The sequence below is a fragment of the Nyctereutes procyonoides genome, unplaced genomic scaffold, assembly GCF_905146905.1.
Source record: "Nyctereutes procyonoides isolate TBG_1078 unplaced genomic scaffold, NYPRO_anot_genome, whole genome shotgun sequence".
In the NCBI taxonomy this organism is placed as follows: domain Eukaryota; kingdom Metazoa; phylum Chordata; class Mammalia; order Carnivora; family Canidae; genus Nyctereutes; species Nyctereutes procyonoides.
This window is the reverse complement of record NW_026575134.1, coordinates 13,978,240-14,001,007: the sequence shown is the minus strand read 5'-3', so window position 1 is coordinate 14,001,007 and position 22,768 is coordinate 13,978,240. Positions and strand designations below refer to the sequence as shown.

General features: G+C 37.9%; 1 protein-coding gene and 1 long non-coding RNA gene across 2 annotated transcripts in view; one reads left to right on the top strand and one right to left on the bottom strand.

Annotated features, from left to right (window-relative positions):
• The window catches only part of LOC129494376 (uncharacterized), a 153,546-nt gene extending 137,646 nt beyond the window's left edge, over window positions 1-15,900 (top strand). Inside the window, exons 3-5 of the long non-coding RNA XR_008661332.1 lie at window positions 1,075-1,139; window positions 10,874-10,993; window positions 14,279-15,900. This is a non-coding gene — a long non-coding RNA (uncharacterized LOC129494376). The remainder of the gene's footprint in view (window positions 1-1,074; window positions 1,140-10,873; window positions 10,994-14,278) is intronic.
• NAMPT (nicotinamide phosphoribosyltransferase) overlaps window positions 13,280-22,768 on the bottom strand; it is a 42,303-nt gene continuing 32,814 nt past the window's right edge. The window contains exons 7-11 of the mRNA XM_055301253.1: window positions 21,715-21,940; window positions 19,414-19,533; window positions 17,243-17,383; window positions 15,948-16,082; window positions 13,280-13,980 (exon numbers count right to left, since the gene is read on the bottom strand). Coding sequence (XP_055157228.1) covers window positions 13,870-13,980; window positions 15,948-16,082; window positions 17,243-17,383; window positions 19,414-19,533; window positions 21,715-21,940 — 733 coding nt within the window. The 3' untranslated portion in view covers window positions 13,280-13,869. The remainder of the gene's footprint in view (window positions 13,981-15,947; window positions 16,083-17,242; window positions 17,384-19,413; window positions 19,534-21,714; window positions 21,941-22,768) is intronic.

The window sequence follows — 22,768 nt, the reverse complement described above, 5'->3', positions numbered from 1 at the left end:
CCTAAGAGCACCACTAAAAGTTCAAAGAGAGCTAAGGACGTTTGTTAGAGCCTTGAATGCGAATCTCTGTTCTGTAACTAACCAGGGTTCTTAGTGTGAAGTCTGTGGAACAACAATGAATTCTTCTAATGAGTTCTGTGCAAATTGTTTTATTTATTTGCAAATAAGAATTTTTTCTGCCAAGAGCTTCCATGGCTTTAAGCAAATTCTCAGAAGTCTAAGACTCAAAGAAGATTAATAGCTAGTGAACTACATACAAAAAATTTGTCCTTTTGGTAACTGCATTTTTTTAAGTATATTTAATTTTTTTTATTTTTGGCTTTAAATTTTTTAAATCTTAATTCTAGTTAACACGGTGTTAAATTAGTTTCAGGTGTACAATATAGCGATTTAACAATTCCATAGATCAATCGGTGCTAATCATGACAGGTGCACTGCTTTTTTCCCCATCACTTGTTTAACCCATTTCCCTCACGTCTCTTGTAACCATGTTTGTTCTCTAAAGAGTCTATTTCTTGAGTTATATTTTTTCCCTTTGTTTTGTTTCTTAAATTCTACATGTTGAGTAAACTCATATGGTATCTTTCTCTGATTTATTTTGCTTAGTACTATACTATCTGGCTCCATTCATGTCACTGCAAATGGCAAGAACGCATTTTTGACCGCTGAGTAATAACATTCCATTATATGTATAACATATTATACACACACACACACACACACACACACACACACACACACACACCACCATACTACCATTCTTTATTCATTCATCAATCAGTGGACACTTGAGCTGCTTCCAATATCTAGGCTATTATACATAATGCCAGGAAAAATATAGGGGTGTATGTACCCCTTTAAATTAGTGTTCTTGTATTCTTTGGGTAAATACCCAAAGTAGTGTGATTACTGAATCATAGGGAAGCTGTATTTTTAACTTTTTGAGGGTTTTCCATACTGTTTTCCAGAGTGGCTGCACCAGTTTGCAGTTTGCTGTTCCCGTCAGCAGTGCATGAATATTCCTTTATCTCCACATCCTCACTAACACCTGTTAGTGTGTTTCTTGTGTTGCAGAGTTCAACAAGTCTGACAGGTGTGAGGTGATATCTCCTTGTGTTTTGATTCGCATTTTCCTGATGGTAAGTGATGATGAACATCTTTTCATGTGTTTGTTGGCCATCTGTATATCTTCCTTGGAGAACTGTCTGTTCATGTCTTCTCATTTTTCAAATTGGATTATTTATTGTGTGGGTGTTGAGTTGTGTAAGTTCTTTTTACGTGTTGGATACTAGGATATGTCATTTATGAATATCTTTTCCCATTCTTTTAGTTTTGTTGATTGTTACCCTCTGGTTACTGTGCTGTACAGAAGCTTTTTATTTATTGTAGTCCCCATAGTTTATTTTTGCTTTTGTTTCCTTTGCCTCAGACATATCTTAGAAAAAAGTTGCATTGGCCAATGTCAAAAAAGTTACTGCCTTTGTTCTGTTCTAGTATTTTTATGGTTTCAGGTCTCATGTTTAGGTATTTAATCCATTTTGACTTTATTTTTGTGTATGGTTTAAGAAAGTGGTCCAACTTTTTCAGTATTATTTGTTGAAGGACTGTTTTTCCCATTGGATATTCCTTCCTGCTTTGACAAAGATTAATTGACCATTATGTATATAGTGACTATATAGTTGTAGATCTATTCCGGGTTTTCTATTCTGTTCTATTGATCTATGTGTCTATTTTTTTGTGCCACTACCATACTGTTTTTTGATTGCTACAGCTTTGTAATATATCTTGAAGTCCAAAACTGTGATGCCTCCAAATCTGCTTTTTTCAAGATTGTTTTGGTTATTTGGAGTGGATTGTTCTAGTTCTGTGAAAGATGCAGTGAGTATTTTGATAGGGATTTCATTAAATGTATAGATTGCCGTGGGTGGTATAGATATTTTAACTTATTCTTCTAATCCATGGGCATGGAATGTCTTTCCATTTCTTTGTATTGTCTTCAATTTCTTTCACTAGTATTTTATAGTTTTCAGAGTACTGGTCTTTTATTACTTTGGTTAGTTTTATTCCTAGGTATCTTATTACTTTTGGTGCAGTTGTAAATGGGATTGTTTTCTTAATTTCTCTTTCTGCTGCTTCATTATTGGTGTATAGAAATGCAAAATATTTCTGTACATTGGTTTTATATACTGTGACTTTACTGAATTTGCTTATCAGTTCTGGCAGTTTTTTGGTCTTCTAGGTTTTCTATATATAATATCATGTCATCTGCAAGTAGTAAAAGTTTTACTTCTTCCTTATCACTTTCATGCCTTTTATTCCTTCTTCTTGTCTGATTGCTATGTTTGTCTGATTGCTAGTACTTTGTTAAGAGTGGTGAGAGTGGACATCCTTGTCTTGTTCCTGACCATAGGGAAAAAGCTCTCTGTTTTTCCCCACTGAGGATGTTTGCTTTGGATTTTCCATATTAGGCCTTTATTATGTTGAGGCATGCTCCCTCTAAACCTACTTTATTGAAGGTTTTTTTTCTGCATCTATTGATGATCATATGGTTCTTATTGTTTCCCTTCTTGATGTGATATAACATGTCAATTGATTTGTGAATATGGAACCACCTCTGCAACTCAGGAATGAATCCCACTTGATGGTGAATCATTTGGTTAATGTACTGTTGGATTCAGTTTACTAGTATTTTGTTGAGGATTTTGGCATCTATGTTTTTCAGGGATATTGGCCTAGGAGTACTCTTTTTTAGCAGTATTTTTATCTGGTTTTGGTCTTAGAGTAATGCTGGCCTCATAGAATGAATATGAAAGTTTTGCTTCCTTTTCTATTTTTTGCAATAATTTGAGAATAAATAATAACTCTTCTTTAAATGTTTGATAGAATTTGCATCTAAAGCCATCTGGTCCTAGACTTTTGTTTGTTAGGTTTTTGATTACTGACTCAATTTCTTTGCTGGTATTGGTCTATTCAACTTGTCTATATCTTCCTGTTTCAGTTTTGTAGTTAATATGTTTCTAGGAAGTTATATCATCTAGGTTTTCCATTTTGTTGGCATATACTTTTTCATAGTACTCTCATAATTGTATATCTGTGCTGTTGGTTGCCATTTGTACTCTCTCATTTTTGGCTTTATTTATTTAAATCACTTCTCTTTTTTCCTTGATGGGTCTGGCTGAAGGTTTACCAATTTTATTGATCTTTTCAAAGAACCAACTTTTGGTTTCATTGCTTTGTTCCATTTTTTTTTTTTAAGTTTCTGTATCATTTAATTCTGCTCTAACCTTTCTTTCCTTCTGCTGTTTTTGGATTTTGTTTGTTCTTTTTCTAGCTCCTTTCAGGTGTAAAGTTAGATTGTTTGAGACTATTCTTTTCAGATGAGGCCCATAGTTCTATAAACTTACCTCTTAGAACTGCTTTTGCTGCATCCCAAATGTTTTGGATCACTGTTTTCATTTTCATTTGTTTCCATGTATGTTTTAATTCTTTGATTTCCTGGTTGACCAATTCATTGTTTCGTAGCATGTTATTTAATTTCCATGTGTCATCTTTCTTGATTTTTTTTCTTGTGGTTGACTGCTAGCTTCATAGCACTATAGTCAGAAAAGATTCTGACTTTTGATCAGTCTATGGTGTGACTTTGATCTTCTTGAATTTGTTGAGGCTTGTTTTGTGACCTAACATATGATCTATTCTAGAGAATGTTCTGTGTGCACTTGAAAAGGATGTGTATTCTGCTGTCTTAGGATGAAACATTCTGAATATATCTATTAAATCCAACTGTTCCAGTGTGTCATTCAAAGCATTGTTTGTTGATTTTCTTTTCTTTTAAAGATTTTATTGATTTATTTATGAGAGACAGAGAGAGACAGACAGACACAGGCAGAGGGAGAAGCAGGCTCCATGCAGGGAGCCTGATGTGGGACTGGAACCCGGGACCCTAGGATCACGCCCTGGGCTGAAGGCAGGCTCTAAACCGCTGAGCCACCCAGGGATCCCTCTTGGTTGATTTTCTGTTTCGATGGTCTGTTCATTGATATGGGCGGATATTTATTACCTGTTTTGTGCATTTGGGTGCTCCTATGTTGGGTGCATAAGTACTTAAAATTGTTTTATCTTCTGGTTGGATTGTCCCTTTTCTTATTATATAGTGTCTTTTCATTTCTCTTGTTATAGTTTTTGTTGTAAAGGCTATTTTTTCTGATAGAAGGATTGCTACTTCAGGTTTATTTTGCCATCCATTTAGAGAATGGATGTTTTTCCATCCCCTCCCTTTCAATGTCTTTAGATCTAGGAGTCTCTTGTAGGCAGGATATAGATGCATCTTGTTTTTTTTATCCATTCCGTCACCATATGTCTTTTGATTGGGGTGTTCAGTCCATTTACTTTCAAAATAATTACTGATAGGTATTTATTATTACTTTTTTTTGTGGTTTCTGACGATTTTCTCTGATCTTTTGTCTTTCATGGTTTGCTGATTTTCTTAAATGATATATTAGGATTTCTTTCTCTTCATTGCATATTTATTAGTGATTTTTGATATATGGTTACCATTAGGTTTGCATATAACTTCTTTTGCATGTAGCAGTGGATATTAAGTTGATGATTGTTTAAGTGAACCCCTTCTTTGTTCCTCCTATGTTTTAGGTATATGTTGTCATGTTTTACATCCTTTTGTGAGTTCCTTTACTGATGCTTTATTTTATTTATTTTTTTACTGATGCTTTAGAGATATATTCATTTTAACTCCTTTTGTGTTTCCTATCATTATACTATTGTTTTTGGTCCTCCTTTTCACTCAGAATCCCCTTTAATAGTTCTTGGAGGGCTGGTTTAGTTGTCATGAACTCCTTTGTTTCTTTGTTGTCTAGAAAATTATTCTTATTCTGAATGATAGCCTTGCTTGATAGAGTATTTTTGGCTGCAGATTTTTCGCATTCAGCACTTCGAATATATCATGTCACTCCTTTTTTGCTTGGTAAGTTTCTGCTGAAAAAGCCCCCTAGAGCCTTATGGGGTTTTCCTTGTAAGTTATTTTGTGTTGCTACTTTTAAAGCTTTTTATCACTATATTTTGCTAATTTAATTACAATGTCTTTGTGTGGATATACTTTTGTTGATTTGGGGGGGGGGGTCCTCCATGTCTCCCAGATCTGGATGTTTCCTTCTGTAGATCAGGGAAGTTTTCAGCTATTATTTCTTCAAATAATTTTTTCCTTTTCTTATTCTGGGACTCTTATGATATGAATGTTATTACATTTAATGGAGTCAGTGAGTTCCCTCTATTGTCATTCTGCCTAATTCTTTTTTCTCTTTTGTTCAGCTTGATTACTTCCCATTACTGTCTTCTAGCTTATGCATTTGTTCATCTTCTTCCGTCTGCTGCTCAATCTATCAAGCAGATTACTCATTTTGTTTATTAAGCCTTTTATCTCTGTTATTCCTCATGTGTGTTAGTGGTCTGATACATTCCACTCTTTTCTCGAATCCAGTATGTTTATGAACAGTACTTTAAATTCTCTATCAGGCATGTTACTCATATCTTTGCTTAGATCTCTGCCTGTGGCCTCATCTTTTTCTTTCACGGGGACAAGTTCCTCTGTCTTCTCATTTCTTCTAAGACTCTGTACCCATTTTTGTGTGTCAATAAAGTCAACTATGTCTCCTGTTCTTGAAGGCAATGACCTCATGAAGAAGAGGTCCTGTAGTGCCCTGCCATGTGGTATCCTGTTCCCCAGGGGCTGGCGCTTCTGGGAGTGTCTCCAATGTGTGCCTTGTGTGCTCAGCTGTGTCCTGGCTGCTTTATCTTTCAGGCCAGTCATGTGCAGGGTCTCCCCTTACCTGTTGTGGGCATTGTTTGGTTCTTGGCCTGAACGTGGCGTGTTTTAACTAGGTGTGCTCTGGTATGTTTGTAAAATGAGATCTGTCACCACTACTGTTGGGACTGAGGCTCTGCAAAATCCCCATACTGGTAGACACTGTGAGCAGGGATTTGGGCAAGTCTTCTGGTGAAGGAGGCCAGCTGTCCTGGGACTGAAGGAAGCATGACTGGGAAGGGTGGTTCCACCGGAGCACTTGGTGGTAGGGCTGGGTGTAAGCAACTTAAGTAGGGAGAGTGGGGGCTGCGTTGGTTTCTACCAGTGGCCCTGTGCTAATGCTGAGGGGTGGCAGAGGGAAATGGCCATTCTTGTGTACCAGAAGATTCTCTCCACGAATTCTCTATGGCATGTGCTCCAAGATGAGCAGATAACGTCCCTACTGTGTGCCGCAGGTGCTCTTCAGATTAGTTTCCAAGCTTACATGCATGGGTTGTGTGCCTGCATTGTGTCTAGGAGCTGCACAGTGCTCTTGGGGTTCTGTATCAGCCAAGTGCACTGGCCTTTGAAACTCCAGGCTCTAAGTCCTGGCTGTGGAGATTCACTTTTCTGTGCGCTCCCCCGTGTGTCCTGTCTCTAGCCTTTCTCCGCAACTGCAGCTCCCTCCCCCCTGGATGGGCCACAATCCATTTCCCTCCCAAACTACATCCCCCTACTTCCTACCTTCAGTGTGGCCTCTTCTCTGCCTTTAGTTGTGGAGTTTGTTCTGCCAGCCTTCAGGGCAGTTTCTGGGGTTTTTAGGATGATTTGATAGTTATCGCTTGTGTTCATGGGATGAGGCGAGCCCCCAGGGCCGTCCTACTCCATGCCACTGCCGACCTCCAGGCTGTAATCCAGAGTTTGATGAAACACCTTATTTCATGAATGTACTGTAATGATTTTTTGCAAAGGCAGTAATAGGTGGACATGCTGTGAAAGTTATCCATCTTTTTTTAAAAAATAAGATTTTTTTTTAACACTTAGTAAAATGTTCAGGGTATTAGCATTACAGAGGTACCAAAACATTATAGAAGAGTGTTTATCATAATGACGTTTATTCAACAAACATTTGTAGGTCTACTACATGCTAAATGTAGGAAATAGGGATAAAGCGCCACTGTACACAGCATGGGACATAGACCCATGGATGGCAAGTGCATTTTAGAAATACACTCAATATTTGTGGAGCCCAGAGGAAGGGCCACTGGAATGAGGACAGCAGATGAGTGAGTTGTTGAATGTTCCTTTACCACCTAATCATCTAAAATGAGTTGGCCAAAGGAAGGCATTCCTGGCAGGAGCAAAGGCAGAGAAAACAGAAAAAAATAGTGTATTGTGAATATGTGTGCATGAGTCTGTGTAAGGTAGAGCAAGTCAGCGGTCCTGACACAGAACATGAAAAGCAAACTAAGGGGCTGTGTAGCATGGGCCAGATCAAAGGGGGGTTTTGTGTCAGGCTGGATTCCGAGCATGAACCTGGAGGCTACCGGGAGCTTCAATTGTTTTAAGCAGGGGACTGGAACTGTTGGCTTTTGTTAATACTCTGGTAGTACAATGGGAGGGAGTGGGGACTGGGATGGGGAAACTAGTTAGCTACTTTTTGTATTGTTTCAGAAGAGATTTGCAAGTCTGAACTGGGGGGTGGGGGGATGACATCATAACAACAGGACTGTGTGGGTTTGATTACATGTGTGGGGTGGGAGATCTTACCCCCAAATGAGGTAGATCTCTTCAGGAATATGCTACGTTTGGACCTGCTGTATTGAGTAGGTATCTGGGTGGAAATGCATCATAGAAAAATTCAGAGGTCTGGGCTAGAGATATCAGTGCATGGAAGCTTTAGTAGATAGGTAATAGCTGAGACCATGACAATGGCTAAGATCAGCCAAGATGAATGTGGAGATAAATGGGACAGGACAGCATTTAAAAAGTTTTAAGTGTGTGAAGAAGAGCCCAAGAGAGAAGGGACCCATCATATTACAAAATAGATAAAAAAGGAATAGTTTCAAGGAGTGAATTATTAGCAGTGGCAAAAGAAGAGAGTTCTTCTGGTAAGATAAGAATTAAACCCACTTGGCAATCAAGAGGCCACCATGTATGAAGGAGGAGAACCAGACAGGGATGAACACAGTGAGGCAGGAAATGTTCACAGCCGGAGAACTCTGGGTATGAATGGGAGAAAGGGAGAGAAGAATTGGTGTTACCGAGTGATTTAGTTTTTTTTAAAAGGATGAGAGAAATAGGAACATATTTGTTCCTGAAGAGGAAGGAATAGAAAGAAAGAAGTTGAAGATGAATTATTTTTACCCCAAGCTCAGAAATCTGGTAGAAATCTTCAGGCTACTCAGAAAAACCTCATCAGAATTAAACTTGTACCCAATTAATTCATCAGGATTGCTCACAAGCACAAGAGCTAATCCATCCTAAGTTAAAACCATGTCTTTCCCAAGTTTAAGTCAAAGAAGTAAACAGCTCAGTAACCAGTTACAGAATAAAACAAGCAAAAAAAATAAAGTTGGTCAGGATAACTTTTTAAATTGAAATTTTGCTGTCAACCAAAGAATGATGCTTCTTTTTTCTGGGATGAATATAAATCATTGTAAACCAAAATTGTAATTTTCTGGAGGGACTATGCTATACACTGGTAGAAAGTCAATTGGCAGCTTCTACTGCTCACCAAGAGAGTGCCCTGAAAGGTGGTAAAAACCTGCCTGTCCCCTCTGAATACTAATTAGGTCACCCAGAGTCTTTTGTATCAATCAGGTGAAGGCTCAGTTGCCCGTGTGATAGTATACAGGTAAAAACCTGGATTATCAAGGACCTGCTTTGATGTTAGTTTAAAAATTTTTTGGTTAAGTTGGTAATTTGATTCTAAAATTCCTTCCAAGAACATATTTCTCTTTGCTGGAATAACCTAAACAAGTATTTCATAGTCAGTTTTACTAGCACAAAGAACTGTGAACCCAATAAAGGTGGAGTTGTCTCTGGGGAACAGGTAACAAGTCGCAAAACCTCAAATAGAACAGTAATTTAAAACAAGGCGGGAAGAACCCGAATACATGAGAGGTGACCGGTTTTACTTGGCTGCTCTTTTTAGAACTACTAAACAAAATGTAAATCTTAAAACATTCAAAACAAACGAATTCAAAAATGTCTTTGAGGGCTTGAACCCTTGGGCCAGTGTCAGTGGAAGGGGTGTTCGTAGCACGCTAATAAAATCAAGAACTTTCTTATCTAGTAATTCCCTTCCCTCCATTCATGATGTCGACACAAACGGAGCGCTGGTAAAGGACATCAAGGCAAGACACAAGGTGCTGCGTATCGGCCTGTACTTGTCCGCATGTGCTTGGACGCTGTGACGAGGCGGAGCTTCTCCTCTTGCCGGCTGGCCTGGGTCAGGGGTCTTCCACGGCCTGATCCCTTTGAGGCTCATTGTTGCGGCCTCCCGCTGACCTCCTGGTCCCTTCCCTTCACTGAACATGCTGGTGCCCGCCACAGCTTTCTTCTGCAACTTCAACCTCTGCCATCTTCCTGGATGATTTTAATGTCCACCGCCCAACCCATCTGCCCTTTCAGGTTTCCTGATCTTGTCTCATGGTCTTCTTCACTTAGCCACTGCAAGGTCGACCTTGCAAGTGCTCCGTGATCGTGCTCCTCTCCGCTCATGATCCATGCGTCCTGGTCTGAGACTAGGGTCTCCTGTCCTTCCGGACCTGCCTGTTGCAGCGACTCCCGAGGGACAGAGCTGCTGTCACACTGTCCATCGGCTCCCAGCTACCTTCCCCGTGCTCTGCGTAGCCCTCATGTCCCTACCTATCCAGCTTAGACACGTAGGACCATTATTTCAGCAGTTATTCAATTAGTATCCCTTTGTTTTATCAAACTCACCTGGCAAAACGCCAAGTATCTCCATCTTCTGCGTCTGGACCCAGGGGCGGGGTGCTCTCTGAGAGGAACCCCACAATCCCAGTCGGCCAGCTCTCCCTGCACGTTCTCAGCCACCATGTAGTTGGGGCCTCCACACGGTTCTGTAGTCCTGCTAGGTCTCTTTGTTCTCCACTCTTTTAAAACCTCCTTTTTCAAAAGCCCAATCCCCTCTGGGCCGTGGCTTCACAGGAAGCCCAGGCCTTCATGTGCGCCTGCCAGCCTCTCCGCCGGGGCCCTGGACGCCACCGTCTGCCTCCCTCTTTACCCAACACCATCCCCGACTCCTTCTCTCTCAGCTTCAGCTTCTCCCTCTTTCCCGAGTCCTTTTTAGAAATAAAGCAGTAGCTAAAGCGGGGGTGGAAGACGTGCTGCTCCCTCATTTCTTGCCTCCTTTTCACACCCCAAATTCAGAGTTTTGTTGGGTAGCTGCCTTCCGCCCCGTGCTGCTCCAGTGCTGGGGGCGGGGGGTGCTGGTAGGCCACTGGTTGCTGTCCGGGTGACACCCAGTGGGGGCTCGGAATCCCTTGCCCTGGTCTCAGCAGCCTTCTGCACCGCGCACACCTCACTCCCTTCCCTCCTCTTCCCTTTCTCCTCCCGGTTTCCCTCGCATCTCTTCAGCTACCACTCCTCGGCCTTCTCTGCGGCTCAGCTTCTGCCACTTGACTTTTTAGAGTTCCTCTGGGTTTGCCCTCACTCCTCTTTTCCCTGGAACTCTCCAGCAGAGATTGGCACATTTTGTCTTTAAAGGGCCATAAAGTAAATTATTTCAGGCTCTGCAGGCCTTAAGGTCTGTTGCAACTTCTCAGCTCTGCCACTGTAGCAGGAAAGCAGCCACGGGCAATAATTAGACTAATGTGTGTGGCTTGTTCCAATCAGACTGTATTTACAAAAACAGATGGGCCTGTGGTTTGCCAAGGCCACAGTCTGTCTCTGCACAGCAGAGCCCTTTCCTGTGTCTCTGATGACCAGCAAATTCATACCTGGAGCCCCTCCTGTCCCCAAGTCTGTACCTCCAACTACCAGTGTCTCTGTGGCAGTTCAGATCTTAAGCTAGGACCTTACCCTTTCCCATCAAATCTGTTCTCCCTCCAGTGTCCTTACCAAGAGGCACTGCCATTCAGACGGCTGCACAAGGCAGAAAATGGAGGGGTCGTCCTGGATGCCTCCCTCTTGTTTTCTAATTCTTTGAATTGGTGGAACACTTAAAAGAGGGTAAGTCTAGAAATGGCCAGTATTTGAAGCACACAAATTTAACATTTCTAGTAGAGCTAAACTTTATTTCCATGTTTATTACATGTTTATCTTTGATGTTGGATACATATTAGAATTAACATACAACTTGGGAGAAAAGCTGGACATTCTCCACTGAATGGGTTAAAAAGGAATGTAAAACTACAAAATACTTATTTAAGTGTTGAATTTCTAAATTATGGCAAACAGAACAAGAATTACCTTGCCATGTTTCTCTTTCTAGTTTTCCAAGATGAATTTCATTAGAAAATATTTTCATAACAATTTATTTCAAGAAAGAAAATAAGGGATAATCATTAAAACCATTTGACTTTAATTATAGAGTACAAATAAAGAGTCTTAACACAGAACTCCTATCTTCTATTTAAAATACAAATACTTCATGATATTATGAATGGAGAAGGATTAACTGGTATCAACTGCAAATCTCTAATGACTTAAGCAAACCCATACATGCCATTTGCTTTTATTTGGAAGAGTTAGGCTGATTTAAAGGTGAGAGCAGAATTCTATTTGATAACTATGTCAACTGTTTGCTACTGAGAATGGGGATGGCCAAATACTAAGTGCTTAGTCATAGAAATTCAGATTAATCAGTTCCAAGTGGCTGAGAGAATTAATCATTCCACCCCCTCTCCACTCTATGGCCACGTACAAACGTACAGATTTTAGCATTCACTGAAAGGTTTAAAATAAAACTCCTCTAGCTACTCTGAAACTGCTGAAATTCACAGTACACAAAGAATATTGTCTGTAGCGTGATTCCAATGTTTTAAACAAAATAAAAATTATGGGTGGTTATCAAAGTTGTTATTTGGTAATAAATTCGGTTTTAATTCTCTATAAGCCCCTTAGCACATTTTGTGAAGAAAGCTGTTTTTAATACTACTAATTTTTACTTAGATACGTTTAAAAGAATCAGCTTAGAATTATTTTCCAACAGGAATTACAGGATGAAAACTCATAATAAAAATGAATAATGCTTATTGGTCTCATTAAAGAAGTGTTTAGAATTATCTGCAAAAACCATGTTCTTTTTAATGATGTTTATAAGACATTCTACTGCTAAGTACCTTTCTCATGTAACTGTTTAGGACAGATGATTTATGGCTTTTCAATTTTTAAAATTTCACATTTAATGTCATGTTGTTAAAGCTTTCAAAATCAGTCTTCCAAGATCAGATTCTTAAATAAGAAAGGAAAAAAAGAGAGACAAACATAGCTTCCTCCCTTCCCTGGAAATCAACATTTCTCTTAAACTTCAAGGCACACTCCTTTTCTTAGACCCCGGGGGTCAACAGACTTTTACTACAAAGGGCCAGATAATAAACATTTCAGGCTTTGTGGGTCATATGGTCACTACGTAACTACTCGATTTCTGCACTGTCCTGAGAAAGCAGTCATAGACAATAAGTATGTACAAAAAGGTGCGCAGTCTGAACTTGGCCTGTGGGCCATAGTTGGCCAACTCCTGCCTTAGAATAGACCGTAAATAGAAAAGAAGCATTAAAACAAAACTGGTCTCTACTCAGATGTGATGACTGACTCAGTATCTGCCATTTCATCACTCTAGAACATTTTGATGCTGAACACTTTGAATGAGGCCAACCTACTATTCTTGGTTAAGATTCTTCTATTCAGACTCATGTCATCATGCTTTTAATTTATCCTCATTTAAGAACTTGCTTGGGTATTATATATTGAGGGATTCAGTTTAAAATTAATAAATGATGTCCATACAATTTAATATCCAATTTAATTTTTTAAAAACTTAATGAAAAATAGAACAGAATCAAAATATTTAAAATAAGTACACTCACTACCCATTCCAGTAATTCATTTAAGTCATATCAACTCTAGAATAGGAAAAATAAATTCAGAAGTGTAATTACTTTAAAATACACTACTTCCACTTTTGTTAATATTTTACATTTATGTATATATTCTATAGTGGAAGCAGAAATTCTCTCTAAAAACATCTCCTTAAAATCTTGAGGTGCATGTTAGAGCCACAGGCAATATCTGACATATAAAATTGCAGTACAGGCCTTCAGATTTGGCATTTCACCGGTACAATACAATGACCAACGTATATAATCACTGTACAGTGCCTCGACATTCCAGTAAGAACCATTATTTTCTTTAATGTAGAATGATTAATACATATTCTACAAGGGGCAGTGAGGTTAGTAATTCTATAGGGTATGTCCCGACATAATTTTCAAATTGTACAATAACACAAACAACTCTGTTAAGGCCATGTTTTATTTGCTGATTAATGGACAAAAGGCAATGTAATTTATTTTCAAGTATTTTCTTGAAAGTCTGTGCTCATAAAAATCATGAAAAGTTGGAAAGACTGTTAAATCACTGAAACTTTAAATATATCTTACACAATCTTGTTTGTACAAAAATACAAGTTAAATATAAACATAAAGCAATCAATGATAATTTTATGCAAATCTGTTTTATGTGATCTTCAGTTATATATAAAAGTTTCTGGGTTCTGTTATTTGTGAAAAGATCAATACCAGATTGAATTACTACCTATTGGCAAAGGGCCCTAAAAAGCTTACTTTAGCATTAATCTTTTACATGGTTAAGTACATTTCCTAATTTGAGATCACCTAAACACTGGAAAAAAAAAAAAAGTGAAAGGGCAGTATGTCCATAAACCAACAAATAATTTGGCTGTAATGTATCATAAAACACAAAGAACCCCCCCAACGTCTGTACAATAAACATTATTACATACTCACACGCAGGTGTGTACGTGCGTGCAGGCACATACACACACAACACACACGCAGGCGAGCACACACACCCAGTCATAAAGCCTAATGAGGTGCTACTTCCAGTTCGATATTCAGCTTTGCATTTTTTCTTATTTCATCAAACGAATAGCTTTTTGTCACCTTCCCATTCTTGAAGACGGTATGGAGAAGATCCTGTACAAACATAACAATACTAAAATGTAACGACTATATTAGACTATCAAGCAAAATAATTAATGCTTTGATGAATCAGATTGACTAGTCAAATACAGAGATGTTTGACGGCATTCAAATTATGAAATAACTTTATCCACAATGCTGGCTGGTGGAACAGGTAGTGAGCATGGCAATATCTCAAATGGCTATGTAAAAATATTTAGCTTTAAAAGAAGCAATCATCTAAATATTCTTAGAAGTTTTCCTTGAAGGAAGAAAAAAAAAATCGCTGGCTGATCCATCTCTACTTTTTCAGGTGGAGGATGCTTGCTGCTCGGCTGCCCAGAAGAATTGTGGCTGTCGCTGATAATCCTGACTGACCAGGAGCAAGGAAAGCCTGCCAGACCTTCCCTGGTTCCTAGACAATGGACTTAATGCTGATTAAACTTGCCAAATTTCCTAGTCACTGAATTTTGGACTTAAAAAAAAAAAAAAACCCTATAAAAACAAGAAACCAAACCAGAAACAAAAATAAGTATTGATTTCTTGATGAATGCATAGTGACTGATTTAAAAACTGTGTATATTCCAAAAGTTACTGATTCATGTAATACATTTGATCTATGCAAGGGTAACAACGATTGAGAATTAAAACTAAATCCCCTTTTGGGTCTGGTAAAGCCACTTGGTCTCCCTAAACTAAGGTCTGCCTGCCTTTAGTTTCTCTTTAAAAACACCCCAAGACATAATCTGTCATGTCTAAGTTTTCCATCAAGATTAAGGTTCATGACCTTTTCTTTCAAAAAGTTAAGTATCAAGAGTAGTGATTCCTACTCTTAAATCAAAATGCCATTTAGGATTACAACTGATTACTGCCTCAAACATTCCAGAGTATTATTTACATAAATCAGTGCCTTTTAAAAATCATAGTTAGGACCCTGTCTAAAGTGACTCTAGTCCATCTGGATACACTAATTCAGCCAACTTTTGGTAGCTACAAGAGTTAAGTGAAGGCTACTAAAAGCCCCGAACAACAGGCTAGCTCTTTAGAGTTAGAGACCAAATATTTTTCATTAAAGACAGAAAAAAATTGATTTTGGCTCAAAATCTTAAAAGAGTATCAGAGTAATATACTCTAAGCAGAATATCTGTATGGAATAAAGAATCCATAGTGATAAATTAATGTTTGGTATAAACTTTTTTCTGAGAATATGAATGTTTATGAGTAGTTTCTCTTTCCCTCTAAAAGGGAGTTTTCTCAATCTAGTGGCTTAAATAAATTTGTAACTTCTGAGTTCATTAATGTAAGTGTATTTTTGCATGTTGAAGACCATGAGATCATATGGACCATTTTAGCACACTCTAGGTTTTTCTAGTCTGGCCAATTTGAATCAGAAAACTGGGTTAAGTCACCAATTATTATTATGCAGTCAGAATCCAGTCATGACCTTTCACATCTTCGCACTAGATAACGTAATTTTTTTTTAAGCCCAGAATTGCTGTGAGAATCACATGCAACTAAAGAAAACTCATCTCAACTGGATTTTGTTAAGTTTTAACAAAATTACCGGAGTTTTACTATAACATAACTAGCATCCTTTAGATATTCTTAGCTATTCCTCTTCAGAAATAATTTGCTGCTAAATTGGCAGTAAGAGATCAAATACACAAAAGCTTGTTGAAGCTCATCAGTCACTATCCTGCTGGTCACTCTGTGGAAGAACTTTGTTTTTTGAATGTTAGAAAGTTTTTCACCCACTGTATGTACAATCTCATTTATGATGTAGATTGCTTTTCATCTTATTTTGGTAGGCTCAGTCAGCATCTGTACACATTTTACAACAAAATTTGTTCCATTACTTTGTCATTCAAGAAAAGAATTATTCTGAAAATAATTTAAGAATATAACATAAGAGCCCTTTTCTTAATTTGGAAAGCTAACCTACTGGTAAAAAAAAAAAAAAATTATCAGCATAGATAACATACATGACCATATTCCTCAAGGTCTCCTTTTCCTTCTTCAAGTGTAACAAAATTCCCTGCTGGTGTCCTATGTAAAGATAATCGACCCTTTTTGGATCTTTTGTTGGGATCAGCAACTGGGTCCTTGAAGACATTAATCTGGAAGAAAGAAATTGAAGACTCATGTTCACTCACTCTTTTAAATGTTCACTCAATTCCTGTTAAAGAAAAAAGTTTATACATAATTTATACATAAACTTAAGGTACTTCATCGGTATAACTAAATGAATCCACATCTGGCTTTTAAGAAGCATAGTTCTAGTCTGTGTTGGAGGACAGAGTCCTCTGTTAGGAAAAAAGGTATGAACAAAATCCAAGTCTTGAGTATCCTGTCTTACCACGATAGACACCTAATACTCTAGTTGTAGGAAGTCTTTGAAGTTAACATATGTGACTCTTAAATATTTTGAAGTGCCTTTAACTGAGTCAAGTATAGCACATTCATGCTATTAAAAAATCTGCATCAACTGTATTATATAATCTGTGGCGAGAGAACTAGGATTTTTGCTAAAGTAAAGACTTCCATTTCATTACTTTATAACTTTGTTACTTTTTACTCTATTCCTTGTTACTGTGAAAAAACAAAGAAGACCTAGAGAACCTAAAGAGAACAGAAGGTTTGTTTAAAGATCAGAAAGGTTAGGGAGCCAATGTAATGGAAGCAAGAAGTATGATTGAATCCCAGAACCTTCCAAAGACAGAAATGAAGTAAAAGCAGGGAACCAACGTAGGGGTTCTGAGGAGTTCTTAGTATCCCACATCACCCCTCTGGATCCGGAGCTTCTCAAGAGTCTAAGAAGAGCCAGGGGGTTTGCTGTGCAGCCGCCTAAAATGGGCAGCATGGGGTCCCATTTTCAGGCTATCAGAACAGGATTACTGGTATCACAGCTCCAGCGTCATGCTCTGCCTCTCTCAGACACTGCCAGTGCTTTCATATTTGCTTATCTTTAATATGTGATGGCCATGTTAACTGACATTCCTACTCAAAATGGTCAGCTTTTTGACTGAAAGGTGTAATACTGAAGCAGTGGGAAATGAATGGCCCGCATCATTTCTCAAATATTTTTTCTCCTTTCTCCAAGTCATGTTATTTTATACCTAATGTTTCTTTTCTTTCCTTGTTTTGAGTCAAGGCCAGTGGTACCTGACAACACATTATGAATTTAGGACTTTATCCTTTGATTACTGCACTGAGTAACTGCATCCTACTAGACACATAAGCAAAGTACTACCACAGCAGTACAAGTTGAAAGACTTACCCCAAGTCCATTGGTTACAACATAACTACACTTGAAGGAACAATTCAAGAGATCTCTTGTTAACTTCTGTAGCAAAGCTCCACCAGAACCAAAGGCAATATTTTCAATACTCCATTTTTTTTGCTTCATGCCTTCTACAATCTAGAAGATCAAAAAATAGAAACTTAGTAACCTGAAAGAGGATTTTCCTGGGGCCATACTGATGAATAAAACATCCTAGAGCCATTTCATAACTCCATACAGGGTGAGGGAAGAGTAAGGCTTACAGAGTTATATTCCACATTTTCTCTTTTAAAAGACCTACCTGCCTCAAAAAGGTATAGGTGTGAAGGGATAGGATTTCATTCAGAGCTCCTGAATTGGTGGTGTCACTGTGACTGTGGTTGGTTAGGGATGGGCGAATGAAAGAAATGAGGGAATAAGGAACTGGTGATAAAACATTTAAAGTTTTGTGTCCAATACTAAAGAGATTTCTGCCTCTTTTCCTAAGTAGGTAGATTTGTTCCCGTACAGAAACCTAGAGCAGGGTTACACCATCACCTTCATGAGACGTGACAGCAAAGTTTAAGAGGAAGGCTCACAGTCGATGACAGAAGTCAGTTGTCTGAAATTAAACATTTTCTCATTTTGTCAAAGTTAACGCATCCAGTATATGTAAAAGGAAAACTGCTATAACCTTTTCATGGTTCTGAAAACTTATTTTAATCCCCCTCCAAGAGGAAGAAAGCAGGTATTATTACCCTTTAGGTGATGTAACACACAAATGCATCTGCAGTAACTGTTCACCAAGGCCAACGAGGATCTGCCTCAATATTTAACTTGTTTGCAAAGTTAAAAAAAAGAAAGTCAAGTTTAAAGCTGATTCTCAACTTAAAAAAAAAATGCATGTACATCCTCAAAATTAAAAAAAAACAAAACAAAAATGAAAGCTGAAGAGTTTCAGTTTTTAAAGGGAAGCTCAAACCCCCAATTGAAGCACCTGCTGTCAAGAGCAGACTGGCGGGTGTGAGCACTGGGAAGAATGCTGCACTAATGGGTTCTCTGAAAATGGCATGGGCCCTGCCTGCCCATGATTCTGCATCCAAAAGAGGGGAGAAATGTGTGTGAGGGCACTTGCTAAGCTGGCTAAAATGTAGGCATGGGTAACAGTTCTTTACTGATACCAAGGTAGGAAACCTTTAATTTAGCTGAACGAGGGAGACGATGGCAATTAAAAATGCCAGCTGAGATCTCTAGACCCAGGTCGTCCTCCTCATTGCTGACTTACTCTCACCTCACCACACTCTTGCAAATTTGGTAACTTGGTTTATACAAGTGGATACTATCTGATATTGACAGACATTAAATTATCAGTGGTTTACCACAGTAGACGGTCTACATTATGTTATCAGTGGTGGCCTTAATTTTTGTGGAGTATTTTATGTATTAAAATGAAATTATAGTGCTTTAAAAGTTTATCTGGGGAAAAAGCAGAGGCACAGGCTTTAAGATTCTACAACACTGTTTGGCTACATCTAACAAGTGATGACAGTCAACACTTAAGTTAGAAGACGGGACAAACCATTCTACGGTTTTCAAGAAAGCACATATTAACACCATCCGGGTTCCTTAATTCCATTCCAATAAAACACACCTATTTAAGCAGTGTCAAGACTTTTTGTTTTACATACAAGGAGGTGATCCTTGACTGGCACTTTCTTGTTTCCCAGTGACATTTCTTTAGACTCCACATCAGGGGTGCCCAGAGAGTAGTATGTGTGGTTTGGCTGATATGTCTAGACTTGTATTTTCTCTTTCTTTTTCCAGCTTACTTTATTCTAGGAATGTAGTGTGTAACACACAGAACAGACAAATATGTGTTGATCGACTGTTTGTTATTGGTAAGGCTTTCGGCCAATAGCAGACTCTTAGGAGTTAAGTTTTGGGGGAGTGAGGAATTATATATGACTTCTGAGTGCTGGGTGGAGGAGGTGTCGGCGCCCCCAACCCCTGCAATATTTAAGGGTCAACTGTGTTTATAAATTTTAAGCAATTAACAGAAAATATATTTACTATCATAAACATTTATAAGAATCATAACTATTTAAATTATTAATGTGCTATTTATAAACTGATAAGGAGCTTAAGTTAAGGAAGGATTGCTTTATTGAACTTTAATAGAAAACACATACCTCTTGTAAGGTATTAATATCTACTCCATCCCCTTGAATAATTCTAAGATAAGGTGGCAGCAACTTGTAGCCCTTTGAGTTCTCAGTAATAGGGAACTTCTTACCCAAAATATCCAAAACCTGTAGGGGAAAATAAACACTCAACACAAAATAACTAAAATTGGGGGGGAAAAAATGTAAAAGTTTTCCACAGTTAAAAAAACGACTTTGCTTTGCTAGACAATCTGGAGAATATAAAAATTCAACAAATTACTAAGAAAGCTCTATAACACTATGTACAAGCCTTCTAAAACTTAGTCTCAATTCTTTGATTATATTAGAAATAGGCATGTTATTTTTCTGTCAATTTATACCATAAAGTCACTTAAAATACAAGTTTTGTCCTTCCTATCTTTCAAATTATACAGATTCAAGAATAAAACCTTTAACGTTAGGAAATTAAAACAGTAAATATAAGTGAGCAGAGTGGCACAGCAGAAGTATGCTGGCCCCTTAGCCCAGAGGTGAATGAATGAAAAACAGTAAATATCCTATTTCCAGTAGGTATATAAAAACGTTATTTGACAAACCTATAATTATGATTTGGATCTGTCTATGCCCAACAGTTTGTTTTGCTTATTTTTCTTAGGTTTGAGAGAATGAGAGCATGAGTGGGAGGGACAGAGGGAGAGGGAGAGAGTATCTCAAGCAGACTCTGCTGAGTGTGGAGCCTGATGCAGCCTGATCCCACGACCCTGAGGTCATGACCTGAGTTGAAATCAACAAGAGTCAGAGGCTTAACCAACTGTGCCACCCACGCTTATTTGTTTGGCTTATTTTGTCTGATAGTACCCAAATAGGAGTCCATCTGAATTACAAACCTCAAAGAAATTATGATTTGCAAAGCTGGAAATGAAGCAAGGTTCTCTTAAGTTCTCATTTTATTTTTTAAAGATTTTATTTATTCATGAGAGACAGAGAGAGGCAGAGACATAGCTAGAGAGAGAAGCAGGCTCCATGCAGGGAGCCCGATGTGAGACTCGATCCCAGGACTCCTGGATCATGCCCTGAGCTGAAGGCAGGCACTAAACCGCTGAGCTACCCGGGCTGCCCTGAAGTTCTCATTTACAGGTGATACCCATTTTTTTTAAAAGACAAATGGCATATTATGCAAATCATCCCACTCATTCATTGACTACTAAGATTTAGAACAGCTGAACTTCCTGAACAGTGTTCTAAAATTTCTCAGAAAGCTTGGTCAGAGATACAAAAAGACCTACCAGACATAGATTTCTCTCCAATCACTCCCTTTTCCTAAATAAAGATTTTACCAATGAGAAAATTCCATACTGATGACTTGGTTTATTCTTAACTAGACCAACTGATATTCTTAACTAGATCAATACATTTTTATCAGGTAACAGGGAAAACGTGAAACCTGTTAAGTTTGCTAAAATCAAGTTTGTTAATATTTCAGGCTAAGATCTTCAAAATGGCCTATTAATGAATATGATAGGAAAGACTTCTTGGTTCTATATCCCCTTTTCAAGGGTTAAGTAATTTACCATCTAATCATTAGCTGGGAAAGTGTGGTAAAGTGGAAAGGCAATAGAAAGATATATGCTAAATACTTGGCATATTTTACGTGTTGTGTGACCTTCAAGTTATTTGAACCTCTCAAATAACTGTTGTTTTGTCTATAAAAAAGAGCTAGTAATATTTATCATAAGGTCTTCAAAGAGATTAAATGACATAGCTTTAAGTAAAGCACCTAACACAGTATTTTTCCAGTAGTAGGCATCAAATAACCTGCTCTCACTAATGCTTTTTGAAGAAGGCAAACCAAGTACTGAACATTAAAAAGAAAATTTAAAAAGGGCAACAATGCTGCAGTGAGGATCAACAGTATCTCCAAAGAGTTACTACCTGCAAAGTATTTTCGAATTCTTTTTATTCTTTTACTCACCTTGCACATATTTCTTCTTCAAAGATATAGCGAAGACTTGTGGTAAAGAAAAACAAACCACAAACTTGGTAACCAAATCACAGGATTAATATTATTAACTAATTTTCAAGGTAAGTAGAAAGTATCTGTTCAACATTAATACTTATTTGACAATATGTAAATAACACAGAACTGTGGGTATCCTGTTATTAATGTGTGGCCTTGGACGAACTTATTACTCTCTCTAGGCTGCAATTCTAAAACTAAAAGACTGGTCCAGATAGTTCTGAAATGGCATGTGCACAAATAAATTAAAATAGTATTGATATAGCTCATCTACAGGCATTTTCATAATCAAGTTATGTATTAAAATTTACCTTTAATACAGTGTCCAGAGGATTTCCAGAATCAGGTCTGATTATTAGTGGTGCCTCTGTAGTTCTTGACAATATTAAATGTCTTAGATCTTCTCCCCATATTTTTTCACACGCGTTGTAAATGTCATAGCTATCGCTGACCACAGATACAGGCACTGATGAAAACTGTGTTACTATATGTTCAAAAGCGTCTTTTTCACGGTCTTTCCCCCAGGCTGTTATGGTACTAGGAAACAAAGTGAAAACAGAGATTTACTTAGGCAGACACATTATCTATCTATTCCTGAATCATATCTCATGTACTATACTTACACCATCAACACCACAAAGAAGGTGAGTGATTTAGTTTAATGAATACACACTGTAAAGTTCATTGACTATTAGGGCCACGCCACTCCTAGGCTGATGTTTAAGACTGTAAGAAATCTTATTCCTGTCCCATAGTTATTTTAACTCTTAAAGTCATAGCCACCGAACGTTTTTGGTATTCCTGAACCTACTCACTTAAAATCAGTTCACTAGGGATTCCTGGCAGGCTCAGCTGGTAGAGCATGTGACTCCTGATCTCAGGGTTGAGTTCGAGCCCCATGTTGTGTGTAGAATTTACTTAAAAAAAAATCAAGTCAAATCAAATCAGTTAACTGAAAAAAGCACTCTGTAGATTATGCCAAGATGTCAGAAAGAATGACCACATATTCCTATTATTTTGCTAGGCAATGTAAGCACTTGGCTCCCTTCTGTATCTTTTCAAAACCATATACCAATAATAGCAGGGACATATATTTGTCTTTTTTAACTTTAAAAATCTTATCCTTAAAGGCAATTATTTGGGCAATTATTTGTACTGTACCATAAACACATATAGTCAACCAATAACCCTTTACTGGTTATATCTTCAAATGGCCAATAATAGGCAGCCATTTATTTCATTTAGAGTATCCATTACTAATTAATATATGCCCAGGGAATTTAAGAATTTGAATACTTAGTTTGGGCAAAACATAATTAAGATGGGAAGGAAAATATAAGGGTTTCTATTAGGCAAAACTGTTAG